At 43.6% G+C, this 23,425-nt stretch overlaps 1 protein-coding gene across 2 annotated transcripts in view; it reads right to left on the bottom strand.

Annotated features, from left to right (window-relative positions):
- Window positions 1-23,425, bottom strand: part of CTNND2 (catenin delta 2) — a 938,925-nt gene that overhangs the window by 111,198 nt on the left and 804,302 nt on the right. For both annotated transcript variants that reach the window (XM_045038764.1, XM_045038766.1), the window contains exons 14-15: window positions 20,481-20,666; window positions 5,339-5,512 (exon numbers count right to left, since the gene is read on the bottom strand). In XM_045038764.1, coding sequence (XP_044894699.1) covers window positions 5,339-5,512; window positions 20,481-20,666 — 360 coding nt within the window. The remainder of the gene's footprint in view (window positions 1-5,338; window positions 5,513-20,480; window positions 20,667-23,425) is intronic.

Below are 23,425 nucleotides of genomic sequence, written 5' to 3'. Positions count from 1 at the left end.
AGAGCAGGTTGTGTCTGATAGATACCGAACCAGAATCAGTTTTATATGTAATTGGCCCCGGCAGATTCAGAATGTTGCTTCACTGTCTTCTCATTGTCATTGTTGCTGATGAGAAATCAGCTGTCACTCTTCTCTTTGTAAGAACAAGTCTTTTTTTCTTCCAGCTGCCTTTTTTTTTAATAAGTCATAATTTTTTTTGTGCGTGCAGTTGACACACAATGTTACTCTCTAGCTGATTTTAAGATGTTCTCTTTACTACTGATTTTGATCAATTTGACTGATGCACCTTAGTACGGTTCCTTCATGCTTCTGCTTGGGTTTTCTTGAACTGCTTTGGATCTGGGAGTTTAGGGTTTTCATTACATTTGGGAAATTTTCAGGTATTATTTCTCCAAATATTTTTGTTCTCTTATCTTTCTCCTTTCTCTCTCCTTTCCTTTGGGATTTTTTTTTAAGAAAATTTTTTTTAACTTTATCTGAGAGACTGAAAGAGAGTGTGGGCAGAGAGGGATTGAGAGAGAATTCCAAGCAGGCTATGTGCTCTCATCACAGGACCTGACAAGGGGCTCGATCTCACAAACTGTAAGACCATGACCTGAGCTGAAATCAGGAGTCAGATGCTTAACCAACTAAGTCACCCAGGCACCCCACCTTTGAGGGTTCTAATTACATGTGTATCAGGCCACTTGAGGCTCACTGATAATTTATGGGTTTTTTTTTCCTTTGTGTTTCATTTTGGGTAGTTTCTGTTCAGTTTGTAAATCTTTTTCTTCTGCAATAGCTAACCTTCCTATTATCCCATCCCATCCCATGTGTTTTTTATTTCATACGTTGTATTTACAACTCTAGAGGTTTTATTTGAGTCTTACTTACTTTCCATGTTCTAATTAACTTCTTGAACACAGGGAACACAGTTGATAGCAACTGCTTGTCTGCTAATGTTAACTTCTGTGTCCGTTCTGAGTCGCTTTTGAAAGATTAATGTTTCTCCTTATTATGAACTACATTTTCCTCTTTATTTGGTTGTAAGCTTATTTTCAACTAAGATGCCAGACATTCTTCATTTTAATCTGCTGGATGCAGATTAAAGCATGCATGCTTTTTGTATTCCTACAGATATTTTTAAGCATTGTTCTAGGATTCAGTTAATGTGGAAACTATTGCTACTTTTGGATCTTACTTTTAAGATTTTATAGGAGATACCAGGTCATATTTAGTCCAGGGCTAATTATATGCTTCGTATCAGAAGACAAGACCCTCCTGAGCACATACCCAGTGGCCCATGAAGCACGAGGTTTTCCTGTCTGGCTCTTCGTTAGGCACACTATACCCATCCCTGTGTGAGCTGAGTTTAATTCTCCCTAATTGCACGAGCTTCTTTCCTCTGCTTTGGGCATTTACCTCACATGCATTCACTGATAGTTCCCTGCTGAATATTTGAGGGGAATCCTCTGTGTGTGGCTTTCTCCTGTCTGGAACTCTGTCCTATGAACTCCAGGCGCCCTGTCTCCCCAGATTCCCAGCTCCGTCTCCTAGGCTCAGTGTCTGCTGAGCTCCTCTGGAGTTCCCAGGTCTTGGGCCATGGTCTGCAGACTCCCAAGGCAGTGGCTCAGGTCTTGCCACTCGGTATTCTGTTCTTCCAGTCCAGAGGATAAGCAAGTACTCACCTTGCTTGTTTTCTGTCTCTCCTAGATCACTGTCCTTCACTGACTAATGCTTGGTGTCTTAAAAACCATTGTTTGTTATATTTCTCTAGATTATTTGTTGTTGTTGTTATTCTTCCTTAAAGGCAGGTAAACCTGGACCTTGTCACTTCATCTGGGCATCTTGGCTGGAAGTTCCCCCAGGTGTAGCTGATTCTATAACTTACGGCTTTGGAAATCAGATCGTTCAATGACGATGACGAAAGTAATGCCAAACTCCCAAGAGCCAGGTTTACTCTATAGTGGATTTGGATGTATATGGCACTCACAAGACAAGTGCAGTCCTTGCTATCAGGACTAGCTACTGGGGTCTTGTGGGGAAGAAATCACTAAGTCATGTGTGATGAAGGCCAGTGACTTGGTTATGACCTAGATCCTCTCCATCTCCTCCTCCTTAGGTTGGGCCCATCCTTGTCCTGCCTCAGGCTGGTCATCATGTCCAACTGAATGTGTTGTCTCTAGGAGCCTGTTGATTGGGCAGGATCTTCAGATAACCTCTGTGTTTATTCTGACCCAATTCCTACCTCCTAGGCATCATGCTTCATGCACCATTTTCAAAACTTTGTTTCTTTTTATTTAAACTTTATGCTTCACATCACACCATTAACTAGAATAAGACAATTGTCAAACCATGGTTTCTGCTTTTATTTGCTGTACTCCACTGATGTCCGGGTTCACTTTTCCATGGTACTCCAACTGCTAAGCTCCACTTAATTCACTGTCCTTGTCAAGGCTGTTGCCCCTGACTCTAGGGACAAGTCTCAAATTTCCCAGTTCTCTTATTTTTTATTCATTTTGGCCACATGGCCAGAGATTCTGTTTCTTTCTTCACTACATCTATGTTGCTATCATGTTACCTCATTAAATATTAACAGCTTAATATCCAAGTATCTCTTTACTCTCTCTTTTTTTAGAAAGTAAATAAAATAAATAATAGATTCTTTGAAAATGGTCACATTTTAGGGGGACTCTACAAAAATATCTAAAGTACCCGACTTAATAATAAGTGCAGAATGTATTTCTATAGTTCAAACCCTAGGTTTGCATAAAGTTCAATTACAACGGAAATAACCCATAAATGCGAGTTGAAAGAGCATTCATTCACGTTTTGGAAATCTCCAAAGTACTATATCCAATTGTTTTGATATTCTGTGACAAACAAAATAATTGTGCTGGAAGTGGGAAAAAAATAAGTAACCAAAGTCCATGTTGACTATGAAAAAAATGTATCACTCTGCTTCTGCCATTATACCATTATTCTTTTTCTGATGCTCATAAACCAAGTAATGAGTCTCTTAAAGTTTAAAAAGTATTTAAGACCATTATGAAGATCTAGTTTGCTAGTCAATTTGTTACAGAAAAAGAGTGTGCGTGATCTTCCCATAAAGGGAAGTTATTGTTTCGCATGATGAGGTCTATAAAAAGCTGTCTCTATACAGAATTCTGGTGCTTTACACTTTACATTTCTGCTTTTGTTTGGGTCATAAAAAGTTAAGGACACTAAAAAAATGCCACTAAATTTCAACAGTTGCTATAAAAATACATTCTTAGTACTCTAGGTTTCAGATGGTAGCACTGTCTGCATGAAACTTGATCCCATTGTGAGTCTTTAATCAATCTGTTAATCACTGAAGACTCTTTCTTAAAAAAATCTTTTTTTTTTGAAAAGGAAGGATTTCTCTGTTTGGTTTTTGTACAAGTTATTTTTGATCTTTTAAAAATTATAACAATTTATCAGTATTTGGCTTAATGATGACCCTAAATCATCACTATGGATTGTCTACTTTCCCTTCCCACATATGTCCTTATCATTTAATATGGTGTGTTAATACATTACACAGTAAATGAAGATAATGTGATTGACTATTATGCATGCTTGTGCATTTGTATTTTGATAAGAAAACTCTTAGTAAATAAATATATGTATATTTATATATTTATAACTACACACAAATATTCCTTAGCAGTCCCTTGGCCTGCCTGAGGACTACGCCATTTTTCTAGAGTTATTAGGATGGCAAATGCTTTTGATAAGTAGCGTTGACCAAACTTTTGGCCACATGTAATAACAGTCCATTGGCCTGTGGCATCCTGCCACCATTTCTGCATCTAGTGTCAGGATTGATCTGCAAGCTGTGATTTGAAGCAGCCACAGTATTCTCTGTCTGAAACTGACACATCCGAGCAATCAGGCACTATCATTTGCTCAGGGTCACAAAGCTCAGAAAAGGCAGAGACTAAGTTTGAGTTGTAACTTGAATCAAAGCCTCTTAAATTTAGAGGGAGATAAGATCGAACGCAGGGTTCATTCAAGGAAGTGATTTCCATTATTATTTCTTCCCCAGTCATGCAAGGCCCTACTCTGGGACTCCTCCTGACGTGACTCAACTTTTGAAACTTTTCTCTGGTTGAAAGCAAAAGGTAACTTCGCTTCAAGTCTAGTCCAGCCTGAATTCCTTATGAGCAACATTGGGGACACCTATGGACGGGGAGGAAAGAGACAGTGATGTTCATTCCTAAGACTCTCAAAAGAAGGGATGGGTCTGCCCATATGTCAGCAGCCAGCTCCTGGGAGGTGTTGTCAGGGCTTGTCCCCAAGGGCTGGGATGTCCCACCTGAGAAAGAAGGCATTGCTGCAGCAGTGGAAACAAAGAACGACAGAGAAGACACAAGAAGGCAGATATTGGAAGCTAGAGCAAGAAGGGAGGATGTAGCTGTGTGACAATGCTGAGGACAGTATGTGCAGTGCCTGTGATACTGAGCTTCTGAGAATTCTCTGTGTCTTATTAACATCGTTTTAAAGAAAGTGAATGCGAGACAGTGATTTATGTGTCTTCCAAGCCCCAGGGTTTTATATTAAATGAAATGAAAAATGGATGGCAGAGGTTCAAACTTCCTCTCTTGATATTTTCCCCATATGCCCTCATTCTCCCATTTGACTACACTCTTCTGTGCAATAAGACAAGTTAGCTCATGTAACGGTTAGTGACTAAACTCAAGAATTCTTTGCTATGGTGAATCCTTTTCTACCCAAAATGAGGGTCGTGGAAATTTTCCATGAAAACCAATCAGGAACAGTGTGTATTTTCAAGAATTCAGAGAAAAAGGCCCTCCTAATCTCCTTCCCCATTGTCCCTTCTGGCCAAAGAGACCCAGCAATACTATTCTACTCTGTAAGCCCATAGGTTAAAAATGAAAGAGGTTTTTTTCCTCTGGGGACTGGACCAACTACAACATTATAGGGGTTTGCATGGGTTTTGAAACAAGGCGCTTGGGTATTAGCTCCCTTAACAGGAAACAACAGAGCTTGGGAAAGCATCCACATGTCACAGTCTCCCCTGAAAACAAAATAGCTCAGCTACACAGATAGAATGGAAAGCATATCACAGCATTTTCAATGACCATACTTACATCTATTCATCTATACTTTGTAGTGATCTTCAAGGACTCCCGAGCCCTTGAGAATTTTTAAAAGGAATACCTTTCTATGTCCAACAGTTCAATGGAACTGGTCTTTCTCTAACATCCTCAAAAACTGTATTGGAATTGCATATCTCACAACTGGATTTCTATTCCTTTCTAAGGACGTGCTCATAATTCCAGATTTCCTCTTTATGATAATGAACTAGTCATACCTTCCAGCTCCCTGCAGCCAAGTTCTGCAGGGCACCTGCCGCCCCTTCCAGCGTGTCTGCGTTTGAGCACTCAGAGAGCAGTGTGAGGTAGGGTTTGACTATTGATGGGTGCCACAGCATCTGGATCCCTTTTGGTGGTTCTGCACAGTCTGGAAGAGGTCCTACTCCATCCCACTGGTGGAAAAAAAATAAGAGAGTAAACATTTTTAACATCGTTACACTTCCCAACTTTGCCTCCTGTAAACGTGACACACAGAAACAAAAACACACACGACGTCTGGTGAACATCGATTGCGCGCAGGGTAGTGCCTTCGTAAGCCAAAAATGAGAGAGCCACTCCCGTCCACCAAGAGCTTAGGACGGAAAGTCAAAGGCTGTAGAGCATGTACATAAGTGAATGTAATTGGCAGGAGAACGCATAAGCTCTGTAAGAACAGTGGCACATTGCTGTTAAAAGGAAGAGGAAATAAATTAATTTTGGTGGGTAGAGTGGACGAAAGCCAACGATCAAGGTGGCAGGTCTTACAGTTAGCATACTACTAGCATAACAGAGTACATAGCAACACTCAAATGCCTTCAATTCTTATGCCTAAGTGCCAGCTGATAAATTCTTATATAACTCCTAAAATACGTATTTGTCGGACTTTGAATTCCATCACTGCATTATAGACATCACAAAAAGAGACAATTGCTATCGCTTATCAGATGCATTGACCTAGCTAACGGCAAATCTAGATTTTATGGCGATTCTGATCGTTCAGTTGGCTTTGAATTGGATCTGACGAATAATAAAAGAATGTGTAATTAAAAATTAAAACAAATAATTTCAAAACTACCACTTACTGCACAAGGGGATGTCAGCAGACCATTAAAAATGGTCGTTATGACGACTGTGTAGCAATGTGTCTGGACAAATAATAAACGTAAAATGAACAAAGCAGGATGCAAAGCGGTATGTGGTTTGTGCTTTACAGCAAGTAAAATGCGCCACAGAAACACGCAAGGTAATAAAAACTCATTAACAAAGTGTTCGTGTCTTTCATGTTTTCCACAGTTCAAGTTTTCTGTTCCTCTTAGGATTTTAAAAATATGAAAAATTACAATAGTGATTCTGATCTTTGATCACAAACCACCTTTGTCTTTTGGGAAAGATAAAGGCAATAAATACAATGAGGGTAGAAATGAAGTAAACTCTATGTTTAGAAAAAATACTCGCGTATTTACCTATGAGAAAAGTCCCAGGAAAACAAAATCATCCTTCACAATTTCAGGGTAGGGACACTAATTTATTTTACTCCTTATTTGTGTTTATTAATGGCTGCTTAACATATAGTCTAAATGACATATACTAAACTTCCCTGCACATATTTGGGCCCATATCTGTACATGTATATGTGTGTATATCTATGTATAAATACACAATCATAGCTGTATTTCAAAACCTGTGTTTCTTAGTTCTGAAAATTTTACTGGAGCACAAGCTTACTTCATATCCTTGGAACATAAAGATGGAAGTGTCGATAGGGAAAGTGTAAAGTTATTTAACTGTCACAAATCATTTTAAGAATTGCATTATTTTCTACGAGAAAAATTAAAAACTCATGTCTTCTTTTTCTCAATTATGCCACAGCTTAGTTTAAGCGAAGGCCAAAGCTCAGAGATGAATATCCCAAGGATGGACGTCGGACATCCCACAAAAGGTCACCTTCAATGAGAGTGTCACTCTATTTCAACGTCGTAACAAGGACACTCAACGTGGGGGAATCTGCTTATGCTTTTAACCAAAGCCACTTCTAAACCATTCCGAAATGACTTTGCGCCTGTGCAAGCCTACTAATGAAACCAGTACATTTCTTGTAAGTACAAAAAGTAACAACATTGGAAGTGAACCAGCCTTGTCACATTGCTCCCGGTTCGTTATTTGAGACGGGCTCGCTACACTGGGTAGAATAGTGCCAGGGAAAGAGACCAGTCATTCTGCAGGTTTGCCGACTTCCATGATGAAGCAGGGGTAATACTGACTCGTCCAGAGAAACCAGTTTGGGGAACTGAATGTCTCTGCTGGTGCAACAGGAAATGGAAAATTACTTTATATAAGCTTTTTTTTTCATGGTTTATTTGGTCATCTCCTTAAAACTTTTTTTTGAAGTTTATTTCTTTATTTTGAGAGAGAGAGAGAGAGAGAGAGAGAGACAGAGAGAGAGAGAGAGAGAACAGGAGAGGGGCAGAGAGAGAGGAAGACAGAGAATCCCAAGCAGACTCTGCACCGTCAGTACAGAGCCCCATGCAGGGTTCAAATGCATGAACCGTGAGATCATGACCTGAGCTGAAATCAAGACTCAGAAGCTTAACCTACTGAGTCACCCAGGTGCCCCCTTCAAACTTTTAAGCTACTGTCTTCATATAAAGATTTGGTAATATTCAGAACAATCATATTATGAAATGTGAAACTCAATAGGCATGGCATTTCCCTGTCATGTAGGGAGAACTAATGTAACAGCTGGACGTGCCCAGAAGTAGTATTTGCACGCTGGTTACAAAATGCGATAGCCAAACTCTAAGAACAAAAAGGAGCTGTGTTATCATTTGCTGGGCTCATCTTGTTCTCCTTTCCTAACTTCTTCACAATAAAATAGGATAAATGGCTAAATCAGTAGACAATTTTCTTCTGCTCGGACATGTGATCTATGTAGCTCTTAAATATCTTTTATTACAATCCTTTCTTAATGGCTACAAAGAGAATCTGAAGGAAATAAAAGGAAAACTGATGTGAATACGGATAATCTTTGGTGGCAACTAGAAATGAAGTTCAAAGGGGATTCTCTGCTATTTCGGAACATTGATGGCACCCTGGTGTGTCAATACCAAAGAAAAAGAGTTATTTCAAAGCCACTCAGTGTGTGTGGCTTTTATCTGGGTACATTATTTCAAACTTTTACTGAGTTAACAGGGAAAGATTTATCAATTGTCTATTAAAAATAGACTTTTACCACCTATAAAAAGACCTGAAGTCTTCTCTAAGAGTGTGCCAATGTACTTGACGTTATGCTGCCTGGAAAATCAACTCCAACAGGACCCTAGGGTGATGGTGACATCAGGATCTGACTTCGGTCATGAACACTCTGCCCATGCAAACTTTTAGGGCTAAGCTTCTTCTGGAGTGAGGGTCTGTGACAAGTCATGGGATATGCAATTTTATCACCAAACTGGAAATACATCATTTATAAGTCGAAACACAAGATGCATCCATCCTAAACTTGCTATAAGACTAGCACGTGGACAGAAGGCAAGTTGTGGCTACATCTTTCATACAATCAACCCACTGATCATCCAGCTATGTACTCCTACGAACACAGGACTGAATTTGTAAGCCTTAAGCAAATTGTTTTGGACTATATCTTGAGGGCACATTACCAAACATTGTCTAAGAGCTTGAAATATGAGAAAAATAAAGGTGCAAAATGTCATCAAGTCAGGACAGAGAATTTCTTTGTAACAAAGACGGGTCACAGTCAAGAAGACAAAATATTTCCAGGAAACTAACAGGAGCAAAGGTAGCAGAATATTTTTGATTTACTATCTGCATCACTGCCAAATTATGACATACACACACTTCTATGGATATACATATATTTCAGTATTTACGTATCTTCATTTATCAGGCTGAAGATTAAAAATCAAGCACAGAGTAGGTAAAGGGAAAGCAAAAGAAAAAGGAGAAAGGCCTATGTGGTTTTAAAAAAAAATCTGGCTTGGGGGAAGTTTTCAGGGAAACCCTCCCTTATTCTTGGTAGTAAATTTTACTTTTATGCTCGAGAGTTAACATTTCTCAGTTTTGTGCACAGTTTTCTTTTCATCGGTTGCATTTTAACAAAACTTGCAAAAGTTCTAGAAGCCCTCGATTCTTAGTTATTACTTAAATGTTCAAACTACACTTTGTACAGGTGATTCACATGTTGTGAATTGTACAGGTGATTCACAGGAAAAAAATGCCAGAGAATTTATTGCTGGCATTAACACTGCCCTTACTCCTTGTCTGGTTTGTAGTAATTTAGAATTTTACATATACAGTTAGAGCTCAAGAAGCTAAGAACTGAGTGCATTACACCAGAGTCTTTCAGATTTTTTTTAAAGGATAATGCTTTGGAATGAATGTTTGTGGCCCCCTTCCTCCAATTTCTTATGTTAAAAGCCTCAACCCCCAATCTGATCGTGTTTGGATGCAGGGCCTTTGAAAAGTGATTGGGTTTAGATGAGGTCATGAGAATGGAACCCCCATGTTGGGATTAGTGTCCCTATAAAGAAATGAAGTGACCCAGAGTTTCTCTTTTCCATCTTGTAAGGGTGTGACAAGAAGGGGTCATCTGTAAACTAGGAAGAGGCTCTCAGCAGACACCAAATCCATTGGTACCTTCATCTGGGACTTCCAGATAAATTTCTGTTGTTTAAGTCCCCCCCCCCGCCCCCCGTTGTTTTTGGTATTTTGTTACGGCAGCCTGAGCAGACTAAGCCATAATCACAGTAAGGACTAAGTACATTTGGTGTCGTAGGATCCTTCTGATCCTTCTGGCTTCCCCATGACCTTTCCGCCATGGAGCTCTCTCGGGGACAAGCTGTCAGCAAAGCAAGGAGAGTGCGTGGCAGGATTATGTTGACAGTAAATCACAGAGCAAATCAATTGGTTTTATCGCCCCAAATAGTGCCACACTCGATAACATACCATCAGCGCTTTTCTCTACTGATCTTAAATGTGTAACTGTATGACTGACATCAATAAAGCAAATCAATCAACAGTCTCTATCATTCATTTTCTAAAACTGCATAGAATTGAAAATAAGGTATTCTCTGTTCAAGAAGGTAATGCTTAAATCTTTTTGGAAAGGAAGAGAATAACAAGCCTCTGTGTTACAAGCCAAGGAGCTACTGATTTTTGGACCTGATGTTTCTGCTATGGTCATAGTCAGGGGAGGAGAGATCTCCTGGCCACAGTTAAGAAATGTCCGCTTGGGAAGAAAGTTACACAGGTGCGGGGCTGTGGCCAATGTGTGGCTTAAACAAACAAACGGACCAACAAAAAACAAGATGAAAGCCTTTCTTTGGACTTGGTTTCCATACTTTTGTTTCCCCACGCAGCTTAAATTCTATTTAAAAGGTTTCTTAGTTGGCTGCAGTATGGAAGAGTAGAAGCCACTTTCTCCTTATATGAAGAGAACGGTGTAAGTTGGGGATAAAAATCCGAACGTTCCCAAACCAGAAAGCAAAGATGTCCATAAACCAAGACTTTGTGGGTTTTTTTGTTTTTGTTTTTAATTTTTTTTAATGCTTATTTATTTTTGACAGAGAGACAGACACAGAGCATGAGCGGGGGAGGGGCAGAGAGAGAGGGGGACACAGAATCTGAAGCAGGCTCCAGGCTCCCAGGTGTCAGCACAGAGCCCGATGGCGGGGCTCGATCTCACGAACCTTCAGATCATGACCTGAGCTCAAGTCAGATGCTTACCCGACTGAGCCACCCAGGCGCCCCTTTAAACCAAGACTTTGTAAACATGGGCTTCTCTCAGGGATGGTGGCTCACAGAGCGCTCTAATTACTGCATTCATAAAAGCCCCTACTAGTGAGAAAAATTAACGAGAGCCTTTCAGCTCTTCCCCTTCTGCTAAGTTTACAACTGCCCAGCCTCCGTTCTGTCACACTGGGCTGGCTTCCACAGAGATGCAGAGAAGGAGAGCTCCCCGGGGCTGGGGGAAGCGTCTACAGTCCAGAGGTGCAGAGATACCCCGCTCCTCTCTCCATATGTCGCAGCCGTGCAAGGCCACGTAAGGAGAAGAGCTTCTCCTGCTCGGCTGTGTCTTCACAAACAGAAAAGCCTTCTTCGCCATGGCGACGCATCTCTGTTGCCCATATTTTCCCACCATTGAGAGGGCATCACCGTCACTACCCCTGTGCAGGCCAAGTTTTGTTCCGAAGGGATCTGGGTGAAATATACAACAGGCCAAGGAAACTGCGTGGATCTTCAGCAGCAGGGGAACACTGACCTTAAAATCCCACTCTTCCCTCCCAGCTGAAGGCACACCTCGTGTGTCAGAAGAGAAGATAGCTCAGAGATGTGAACTGGCAGGCATGTCCTCTTACGCCGGGCCCCGTTTAATCAGGCGTCAGCCTGTACACATACTTTAAAAAGCAACAACATAAACATAAGTCCATCCTCTGTCTGCCAGTTTTGCTTGGCTTGGTTTGAACATCCGAGTTGCTAATAGATCTTCCCTCGACAGGGTTTCCTTAGCACTTCCAGCTTTTGGGGGGATTAAGGGAAAAGGAGGCAGGGGATAGAAGTTCTGGTTATGAAGAAACTCGGAGCAATGCTAAAGAGCCAGGAGAGAGATGATTCTTATGTTGAATCTTGGGAATTTTGAAGAAGAAGGTGGCTCAGGTGTGTGAACTCCCCTGGTCGCTGTTTGGAAGATGTAGATTACAGGGAGGGCGGGATCCGTGCAAAAACGGGACAGAGGTGGTGGCCAAGGAGCCGTATTTATGTGGCACACATGGTCTCTCGGCTCTCCTTGAAGACACAAAGCGTTTTGCATTTGAGAGATTAGAAACCTATGTTCAAGTGGCAGGATTCTTTTCTGAATCAAGTATCAGAATAAAGAGATTCAGGGATAGATAGCCTTGCTGATTCTCTGTCAGTGTGGAGCCAAGGGGCATTGTGTGAGGGTGACGGGCACCCCCAATCGTTTGCTCAGAACCACCCGCCCCTTAGGAAGAGGTGGGAGGGAGGCCGGCGATACTGGCCTGCTCCAGAGACCGACACGATGACACCACTGTGCTGTGCCCCACAGAGTTATCGAGGCTGGGCCACATCACCAGGCTTATCCGCCTTTTCTCCCAGTCATTGTGACGGAACCAACCAGAACACCGCTAAGACCCCTCTAGAATTCTCTCTGCTCCTAACTTCTCATCCACATCTGGGAAAACCTGGGCCAGGAACCTCTCCATTACTTCCTTTTTACTTTTTCCATTACCTTCCTTTTAAAGGCACTCTGTCCTTGACATGCCAACCTGCCTCAGAGAATCCCGTAGTCTTGTTTGTTAATATCTTTGCTGATACACCCCTGAAAGACAGTCTCATACAGTGGTTCTTGACTGAAGGGATTTCATCATCCAAGGGAACGACTGGCAATGTCTGAAGACATTGGTGGTCACAACCGGGGGAAAAGGGTACTGCTGGCATCTACTGGGTAGAGGCCAGGAATGCTGATAACATCCTACAAGGCACAGGACAGCCCCCACAACAGAGAATTATCTGGCTCAAAATGTCAAGAGTAGGCAGGCTGAGGAACCCTGATCTACTAGTATATAACAGAGTATTTATTAATGGCATGGAGTACTGAATGGTCAAATGTCAACAAGGAAAGTAAAGGGGAAACCTAATTCAGAGTTTTAAGTCTGCAAACTTAATAAAAGCAGAAAGCCAGCACTTTTTTTGCTGATGGGATATAGTTCATATGAGAGGCACAGAAGTAGGAAGAGAATCTCATTCACTCACGCGTAGTGACAAAGGAGAGTCACTGCACAGAAAGGCACGGCCGTGATTTTGCAGGCTCATGTGACTTGTTGCTTGCAGGACATGAAATACCGTGTCTTGGGTCACCAAGCTCCTGGCATATGGTGACGTGAAGCTACAGTGAGACCGAGCGGGAGCCAGCCGGGAGGAGCAAGCAGCCACCGAAATAAGCCGATGGCTGGAAAAGAAATGGTATTAAGCAGCAAAAGAAAAAGTATGGCTCACTAATAAAATGAAAACTGGAAGAAAGAAAGGCGACCCGTGCTATTCTGAAATGAGAACTTAAAAGCATCAGGAATGTCACGAGGGGCAGATCCATCAGTGATAATAAACCAAATCCAAATGTGCCTCGACTGTCGCTGCCCTCCAGAGCGATTAGGACAAATTCCGGCTTATGTATCCCAAGCCTTGAAAAATGGACTTGGTCTCCACATTTCCCTCCTAAGGATTAATCCCTGAAAGGCGATGACGGGTGTAGGCGAGACTTCACTACACAAGTCTGTCACAGTTTGCACTAACTACAATTCGGAAGCCACCAAATTTGCTGCTGATCAGGGATTGGTTCCCACACCACGAGCACGTGGGTTCACGCAGCACACGTGGCTGTAGGTGTGTTCCTACCGCGTGATTCTTGGCAGCCTTTTCCACGTTCCGCTGGTGACTGCTGGCCAGGACAGAGGTCACGCTGAGGCCAGGGATAAACGAGTGCACAACAGTGTGCAGCTGGAGACAGAGTGGGTGCTGCGCTCACCCCTGTCCTCCGTGGCGTGCCCAGGTGGGCAGCGGGAGCGGCCCCGAGTGCAGGTGACCAGGGGCTGCGCCGTTTGCCGAGGAATCACAAACCGAGAAACGAATAAAAAGTGAACTTTTCTTACCATACGCAGGTAACTCTACACAATATTCCTCCTCCCGGCGACAGAAAGCTCTTGCTGATCCCCTTAAGCATGCCACGACACCCCCTCTTCCTGAGCAAAGGGAATGCCCGAGGGTCATGGCTTCCCCACAAGCACATCACACATCCCGCCTACCGTGCACTTCGGGGGCTAAGGTGACCCAATGCAGACCAAAGAGGGGGTGAGTGGCAGTGATATACGTGACTTTCAATAGGGCACTCTGCTCTATCCTGTCGACTTTGTGCCATTTCTGCTCCTGGACGGCGGACATGAAGAGCCACCTTGGACCATGAGGAGGAATTACCCGAAAGAGAAGAACGTGACAGATCTAAGAGCCTCCGAAGACTGCAGATGACGGCGGCCAGCAGCATCGACCTCCACATTACTGGGAAGGACACTTATCTATTCTCAGGACACTTATAAACCCTAAGGATGCCTATAAAGTCTACGGGTTTGGCTGTCTGACATGTGGCCTGACTCATACGCACAGCAGTGTACTTAAAATTGTCTTTTGAAGGGTTAAACAAAGCTGTGCATAAATATGGATAGAAAAAGTTTTGAAAGGATATATGCCTGGTATAAATTCCAATCACAGCTCTGTCTAGGAGGGGGATGGTGGGGGCGGGGTGTCTGTGTTACTTTCATCTCGTGGCTTATTACAATTTTATTTCTGTATAATTTTACATGTTATGTGTGCATGTATATACCGGCATATTTATGTTTGTTTATAATTAACATCCATTTTGGCCAAGATAAGGAGAAACTTACTTAAAATTCAAATCTCCAACGTGATCTAAATTAGCAGTGAAATTCGTTTGTGTGCTTTGGGATACTGACCACTATTTAGTGTCACAGTCTCATTCCTGGGCCCGTCACATCTGTGTGATGCAGTGGGCAATGTGTCACGCTCACAGAGAAGTGATACCAGATAGCAAGTCCTGAAAATCCCAGCAAACCTTTCAGGTGATGGGGTTTCATGACGTCTCACGCCATTTACGTACGTCATGCGTTAACACCCTCAGAACAAAGCATCGTTGAGCCTGGCGTGATCAAAAGTGTTGCTTCTCCATGGGTACTTTGAGACGCACCCGTATCCATTTGTTGACACAAATCTTCAGGTTTTAGATGATCATCACGATGCACAATGTTTGTTAGGTTTGGTGGTCCCTACAGATTCAGAATGTTGACTAACGTCATAAAATACAGCACTGCCACAAGAAGCCAGAGAGCAGTTTGGACCAAAAGTGGAGAGAGAAGGTCCATGGAATACCCTTGGCTCGCAGCGGCTCCTGTAGCCCAAGTGTCACCGAGAAAGAAATGGATGTGACTGGGACAAGTCACAGGTTTCAATGTCTACTTGACATGAGGGGTAGAGGCTGCTGCGGACCCCAGACCGAGCGTCACTCAGCACAACTGGTTCTGGGTGTTGGGCTAGAAATGGACAGAAACCGGATGCACCCAGTCCCCCGTCTCAGCAGATCCACTCTCCATGGGCGTCAACAACTGTACATAACTCACAATGTGACTGGCACGAGGGGGGAAGTTTAAATAAAGCCATGTGCAAGTAGATTAGAAGATGGGTAACTTTTTACTTGGAAGAAGTCCTGAAAGAGTGGAAGAGATGTTTTTATTTGACCTTAAAGGATAGTCGTCCAAGCAGTGGATGGAGGGGAGGGGAAGACCACAGAGGAGGAGCATGAGCGAAAGGTTAGAGGCTGGCCTGTGGGACAAAGGATGGGCAGGTGGGAGCCCCTGGAGGTTCCTCCAAGACATGCCCATCATCATGGGGAACAAAAGAAGGCATTCAAGATTTTACACGGAATCCCATTACTATCGCTTTCGCGTACAAAACAGCATGGTGGTATCATCAGTGAAACTTCCCGCTGGCCCATGCATTTGACATCTACAGTGTAAGAAAGAAGTGAACAGGAGCTTAAATTGACCACAGCGCACTAGACCGTGAAACAAAGATGACCGGGAGAGGGAACATGAGCACGCGAGAAGAGGCTCAGAATCGTCTTTGAATTGTCAGAGGTCTATGTCCTCACCCACATGGATACACCTATATCCACGTGAATAAAACATTCACAAGGGATATTCCAACAGAAGGGAGAAGTTTTGAGTTCTAGGTCATCTTGCTTGTCTTGTTTTTTTTGTTTTTGGTTTTGTTTTTTTCCCCCTCAGCGGTTTCTCTGCACTGTCAAGTTCACACTGAGTGGGGTCTTGAAGCCTCAGGTCTGCTCTGGCCGGCAGCCAGCGGTATCCTGTGACTTCAAGTCCATTTTCGAGTACCACTAACCCCCGGACATCATCCCGGGAAGCTTGGCCATCTCCCAAACTGGAGAACAAAAGATGCTTATTTCTACAAAAGGTGGGAAAGTAAATACACTGATTTTGTCTACTTCCATTTCCCTGGATCCCAATCTCTGGATTGCCCATCCTGCCCCACCGTGCCCAGCTGCTGGCACAGAGCCCTGCTGGAGAAGGTGGAGCCCCTGCCAGGTGACATGTGCCTTTGGGCACGTGATGTGTACATTGTTTGGTGGGGCGGGGGTAGGGTTCTGCCCAAAAGGGCTAGAGAGACCAGCAATTTCTTATAATCTGGCAACAGGCACTGAACCCAGAGTCAGAAATTAATAAATTTGCAAAGCCTTTTTGGACCAGAATATGATGCCCAGAAATATTAACTACTTCTACCCTCAGGGGCTCATGGTGTGATGGTTCCAGTATGATTCAACAGCAGCCATTTCTTGAAAGAAGAGCATGAATGAAGCATATCTTTGTACCCTACATCTTCTTGAATTATTTCAATTAAGTATCTGAAGGATAAAGTTTCTGAGATTTTTTTTATTATAACTCAATCTGACCTTCACAGTGTCAGAGAATTTTCCCAAGGTATAGAATAACAATGCCAGAGGTAAGATCAACATAAAATTCTGGGATATAGCAAAGCCCCAGAGGCAATCATTAAACCAATTATGATTTTTATCACTTTGGCTTCCTCGTAAAATCTCTGGTTTCTCTGTCCTGGGCAGTGTCTGTTGCGGATTAGACAAACTTTCCTTGTACCTTTCTCTGGTGTCTTAAATGGAAGAAGGAAAACAAATACATTCTTATAAGCAAACACTGATTTAATCACTTCGTGCTTTTCAAAATATTATTTTCTAGATGGCATTTGAAAAGATTATAAATGTAATGCCTGTTCGAAAATTTGTAAATACAAAAGTACGAAACAATCGGTAGCCTTTGTCTTTGATGTTACTGTACTTTCCCTAGAAAGACATACATGTATATATACAAATACAAATATATATAAATATATAATAATGAATATATTATGTATAAATAATAAAAACATATACATATGTATTTTATATCTGCATGTGATACACCTTTTGCAAACCTGGCCAGGTTTTAGCAACATCATACGTATCTCTATATACACTCCCATTTTTATATCATTTTCCTCCACTTTGTATTCCATATGCTCTCTTGTCATTACATAGTCTTTGAAAACCTGACTTCATGAGCAACAGATTCCAGAGACTGGATATCTGGCAATCATTAAAGCTGTAAACCTACAACTTTCTGGAAGCTTCTAGATGAGTTACGCCAGTCTGCAGGCTCTGAAGGTAACCTTCTATTCTGGTGTTAGCAAGGATGGGGATGCTTTGTCCTAGACAGACCCGAGGACATTTCCATTTCTCACCTTGCGGCAACCAGTTAACAGTGATGAATTAGGGCCTTGGTTCCTCCTCTCACTGGAGGCAGCTGGCATTTAATTCCTTTAGACGACTTGGAATGGCTGCCTGGTTTCCCCAAGTGCAAAGCACATTCCTCAAGAAGCAAGGTTTCCCTGTTGAGACCCAGACTGGTGCATATGCCCATCCTTCCCAGCAGGTGGCGCCATCTAGACTCAGTTCTCTCCTGGGGACCAGTCACCAGGCTGGGGGCCAACTGGATGTGAGGGCGTCTTCCTATCCCTCTTCTTCATGCCAGATGCTGGTGCTCTCCTCCCCATCTCCAGACCTTTCAGCTGTGCCTCTCTTCCATCCGTTTTCAATGCAAGATGGCTTCTACTTTTGACTGTTTTTTTCTACTTTTGACTGAACTTGACAAAACATCCTAAATGACTTTCAAACAACCATAATTATTATCTGTTTACACCCTCACTAAAATGTTTCGTAAGATACTTTTATTATGTGAGAGCACAGTTCAAAGTCTTTTACGTAACTATCACTTGACTGAAACCATGGCTTTGATGTTTCTTTATAAGCAACAATGTTCTGTATTCTAACATGGCTGTTTCAGCAAAACTTTCTTAAAGAAATCCTTTTTGTCTCCTTGAAAATATTGTGAGAAAAAGATGGGACAAATGACCCTTATAAATTTTCACTTAGACTTTTGGCAAAAATGATAAAAGTGCTTTAATCTCTTCATCTTACTCAACTTAGAAAATGGCTCATTGATGTTGTAAAATATGGTTCGAAGTACAACATTCTAAGGTGGGAAATTGCTCATCGTAAGGTTCCATGACGCAGCTCACAGCGTGAAAGGAGGGATGTGGTTGGGGGTGAAGTCCATGAATATTTTCTTCTGACTCCTGAATTCTCTGGACCCAATCAATGCCTAATATCACCTGTCACTTGAAAGGCTTCAAGCCACGCGAGCACACATTGGCAGCGTTAGAAAAAGGGTTCAGGGTCTGAGGCCAACTCTTACTAACGGGACACCAGTGACAGAGGCAGGGACCATCAGAAGGATGGTTCAGAATCCAAAAAAGGACTGAAGACAAAACCTTGAAATCAGAGTGAATTCAATCTCAGTTCAAAGTTTTTTGTTTTTGTTTTTTACACCAAGGCTCATGCATTAGTACAATTTCCCGAATCTGCCTTCCAAAGTTGCCTGGGCCCATCCAGGAGGTTCCGAGTCTGTAGGTGGTGGGTAAGACTTGGGGGATTACGATCACCTGACAGATTGGCAAGCGCCACATTCCTGCCCATATGCCATTCTTCTTTTCAACCTTTATTATGCTCATTCACTTTCCAGGATAAAGCAGTAAAGGGACAGGGCCCCATGGTATACAGTATTGCAGAAGGAAAGCATGAGAAGGACCCATTATACCTTTGTTAGGCCATGTTTCGCTTGTACGATAATGGAAAGGGTCAGAAGCATTATGGTCTGGCCCCCTTAAGTACTGGGTTGGAAAACTGAGGTATCCAATACTATTTGGCATAATTCCTGGCACAGTTCAATAAACACCTGCTAGCTAACCACTGCATTCCCCTGAGGGGAGATTTTAAGAAGGATGGCTCAATCCTCTTAAAAGGCTCCTGCAATTCAGGGAGAAGGTGGACACAGAGCACAGGAGAGAAAGCAGGGTTGGGAGCGTCTCAGAGCAGCAGATCACCATCGAAAAGGCCAGCAGCACGTATTTTTAGGTTACAGGTGTGTTTATGCTGGAATTTACAGATCTAGAGGCTGCAGATGTGTCTGGAGCGGCCCCCAGGGGCCACAAAGAGCAAGAGAACTAGAACCTAAAAAATGTGAACACTGATGCATTCAAGTTAAATTTAGGAATGATGTTTAAGAATGCATTTCCATGAATCCTTCCTCCGAACAAAATAGCGCCTATAACCCTTACTCAAAGCAAAATGATTTTGAGAACACTTTAAAAAATGATGGGCTCTGATCTAAACAGATACTTTTGCATATTTATTTTGAATTAAAACCTGCTAAGAGACAGTGTTGGGAGTTCTGTCCTGCTCTCTTAGTTGTTCACTCTTGAAGACAGTCAGATCTTGGGTCTGTATGACCGTTAGCAGCTGGGATATGACCACAGTGTCCAGGGGAAGGCTGGACTCATGATCGCTGTCCAGGAGAGATGAAGAAACCTCAGTAGTAGGGGTTTCTGGCCGCAGCTACGACTCATACTACTCCCTCAGCTGGTGGGGGGCCGATGGGTGAGGGTTCCGTCTTCCAGAGGCTCTGGGAGAAAAGGCTGGAGACTATCTTGATTCCATCAAGGCCAAGAGTGGCTTCCTATTGGCCATTACCTCAGTGCAGGCAGCCTACTTACAGCCGCCCAAGGTAAAGTCCATCTTTTTGGAGACACCTCTCCAGCTGCTCAGCTTTATGAATTTATCAGAATTGTCCCCCAAGGCCAAGCTTCCAATGCCATTCTGTTGGAGAACTGGGAATCTGAGCCCCCATTTCTAACAATAAATGCAAGATCACATATCAAAACGTTTCAAAACATGCAGTAAAATATGTGTTGGCTGCTTAGCTTCTCTTCCTAGATCACACCTACAGTGTACCTGTGGAACACCTGCAAAGCACCCTCCTGTCCCTGGCTGGGACCTCCATCGAGGTACGAATCAACTCACAGAAGAATCAGTGCCCGGGTTAGACTCTCCAAGTTGGTACCTCAGAGCCTGCCTGGGACTGACGTGACTCTCTTTGGCAAAGTTCCTATGTTGACTGGGCTGCAGGATGTGGGGAAAGTCATTCAATGTCCCCCTGTCAGACCCCCCCCCCACCACCACGGGAACACTGTGCAGATGTGTTAATGATTTTAGCCTGCGTTGAAAGTACAGAGCCCCGTACGTGTATACGCAGAAGAAATATTAATGTTGTAATTAGGGGAGGGGATAATTGTGTGGAGTGGCAGAGTCGCCCGCATTACCTGATCCTGGGATTTCTTTTTCTTCTTCTTCTTGCCCCAGCACCCGGAACTCTCTGCATCTTTGCCGTTGGCCTCACCACAGAGAAGCCCGTCCAGCTCATCTGTGCCCATGTGCTGTCCCTGAGACGTTTCTGCTGCTAGCCGGTATGACAGGTTCCTTAAGATGCACACACAGTTTTCAACGGTCTGGAGAACCCAAAACAAACAAACAAAAAAAAAAAGAAAGAAAGAAAGAAAGGAAAGGAAAAGAAACAAAGGAGGAATGAATAAAAACTAACCAGCATCCCTCCTCCACCCAGGAAAGTGAGTCATTTCCACATTCCTGATCCTTTCTGGATACATTTAGCTGTCAGCTCCTAAAGGCGCCCTTGATGGTCGCAGTGGAAAGAATTCAGAGAAGCCCGAGAAGGTCTTGAAACCTTTCCTTATCCAAAGTAGCTCCTTTTATAAGCAGCTGTCATTGTGGTTGTTTTTGTTTTTTTTAAATTGGCAAGTTGGCTAACATACAGTGTAGTCTTGGCTTCAGGAGTAGATTCCCGTGATTCGACACTTACATACAACCCAGTGCTCACCCCAACAAGTGTCCTCCTCAATGCCCATCACCCATTTCCCCTGCCCCCATCAACTCTCAGTTTGTTCTCTGTATTTAAGAATCTCTTATGGTTATGTAAGCAGCTGCCATTGTTGGTTGAAGTTCACTAATGAGTGGGGAAGAATCCACAATTGCCAGAGGTCTCGGATGGTGGCCCGCTCACAGGCCACTCCTCTCTGGGGACCAGGGCTCAGCATCACCGAGAATATGGATACTCACGTTTCCATCAGCTCCGGGAGGGAGACACTACTATCTGCCATCCACCAGGGCCCTTTCTGGTAGTAAAATGAGGTAGGAGATATAAAGCTGGGGGGGTCCTAGACAAGCCATGTGCTGGGATCAGCTGGGGACATAAATGTTTCCATGCTGCCGATTTGTTTTGAGGTGGCTGGTGCTCCTGTTTTCTTAGCATAGGCATTCGACAGTGCTTGAGGACACAGGTGCAGCTGAACACCTTAGGGCCCTTGGTCTCTGCGACCTTGTGACTTGGGATGATACACCCAACATCGCTTTGAGTCAATTCCCTCCTCTGTCAGATGCTCGTAATGGTACCCACATGTTAGCTTGCTGTGAGGATCAGGTGAGCTAGAGTATGTGTGTGCGGTAGGCTGAATGCCTCCCCTGCCAAGATGTCCGCATTAATCTCTGGAAGCTCTGAATACGTTAGGTTCCGAGGCCAAGGGGAATGGAGGTGGCAGACAGAATTAATCAGCTGACCTTCTGTTAGGGAGATTGTCCCGGATTATCCTGGGGGGCCCATGTAACCATGAGGGTCTTAGAAGCGAGAGAGGGTGCAGAACAGGTGTGAAAAGGCGTGACCTCTCATTGCTGCCTGTGAAAATGGAGGAAGGGGCCACAAGCCAGGGAACTGTGGGCACCTGTAGAAGCTGGAAAAGACGAGGAAACGGACTCTCCCCGGCACCTCCAGAAGGAATGCGGCCCTGGCGACACTTTTATTTTAGCCCAACAAGACCCATTTGGGACTCCTGGCCTGTGAAACGGTGAGATAATAAATATGCGTTGTTTCCAGCCACCGTGTTTGTGGCGATCTATTCCAGCAACAGTGGGAACCCAACCTAGTGTGTACGTACTGAAGACAGTGCCTGCCCACAGAGAATGCTGTATGAGAGTTCATACTGTGAACAGTGGTGCACACAGCACGCTTGGGAGTCCAGAGCATGGGACCCAGAGCCACCAGTCTAGGTTTGAGCTCTGGCTCTGCCATTTCATGGGCTGTGTGACCTTGGGCAAAGTGCTTAATCTCTCTGTGTTTCCATTTCCTCCCAAAGACCCTTCCTGCCAAAGATCATCACCTTGGAGAACAGGTTTCACACATGAATTTGGGAGGACACGTACACTCAGGCCATTGCACTGACCTTTTGACCTTTGTTCCGAATTTGACGAACAGTGGGAAGAAGAAAAATGCACCCAATTCAAAAAATAATGGTGGGGAAAAAAAATGAACTGAGCTAAGTTTTATTTTTAAAAGCATGCCAATTTGGCTATGGTTTCTCAGGCACCTGCTGTGTGCACCAGCATTCAAGGCAGGGAACGTGGTTCCATTTCACAGATGAGAGGGACGAGACCTGTAGTTGTCGGGGACTCACAGCAGATTGGGCCACGTCTTCCCAGTCCTGGGTCCAGCCTGGAAGGGATGGGGCTAAGTGCTCCCCTCCCATGACGGGGATCTGGTTAAAGGAAGCATGCATCTTTGACTTGACTAGTGGGCGTGTGACAATCAACCAGGAAAACTGGTTTTCAGAATGTATCTCGGGAGCCTTTGCTCCATTCTAGACCTTTCTTGTCAGCTTTTCAAGGTTTCACGGCTGCTAATCCCACAGGCTTTAAGCCAACTTGATTTTCTATTTCAAGCATCCTCTCAGCATCAAAAAAAGGAACCGGCATGAAAGCAGGTAAACACAGGACGATGCATGAAAGAGAGAAAAGTCTCTCCCTGAAAGGGAAATGTTATGGCATAAGTCAGAACGATTTTTAAATCAGCTCAAACTGATTTTTTCCTTACATCAAAGACTTGGGAGAATCAACTTCTTTCTCATCCTGCTGCTCATGTTCCCTGGGGGCATCTTCGTGCCTCTGTTTAACAAATGACTACTGGGGAACACAGCCACAGTTTTGAGAAATGCTTTATGATCTACCTGTGGCTGGGGGATGGTCTGGGAGAAGCTGGAGGCGGGGAGAAAGTGGGGTTGACGGAGGGGTGGGGGTGCAGAGGAAAAGATGGGGCGAGGGAGACACAGAGGCTGAACTCATCCCTCTAGCTCAGTTTGGTGTGGCAGGGCCACCCATTCAAGCTCTCTCCTCGAAAGCAGGGGGACAGGGGACAGAAAAACAG

Source organism: Felis catus, chromosome A1 (genome assembly GCF_018350175.1).
Source record: "Felis catus isolate Fca126 chromosome A1, F.catus_Fca126_mat1.0, whole genome shotgun sequence".
Classification (NCBI taxonomy): domain Eukaryota; kingdom Metazoa; phylum Chordata; class Mammalia; order Carnivora; family Felidae; genus Felis; species Felis catus.
Note: the sequence above shows the minus strand (reverse complement) of the source record. Positions and strands in the feature narration are given on the sequence as shown.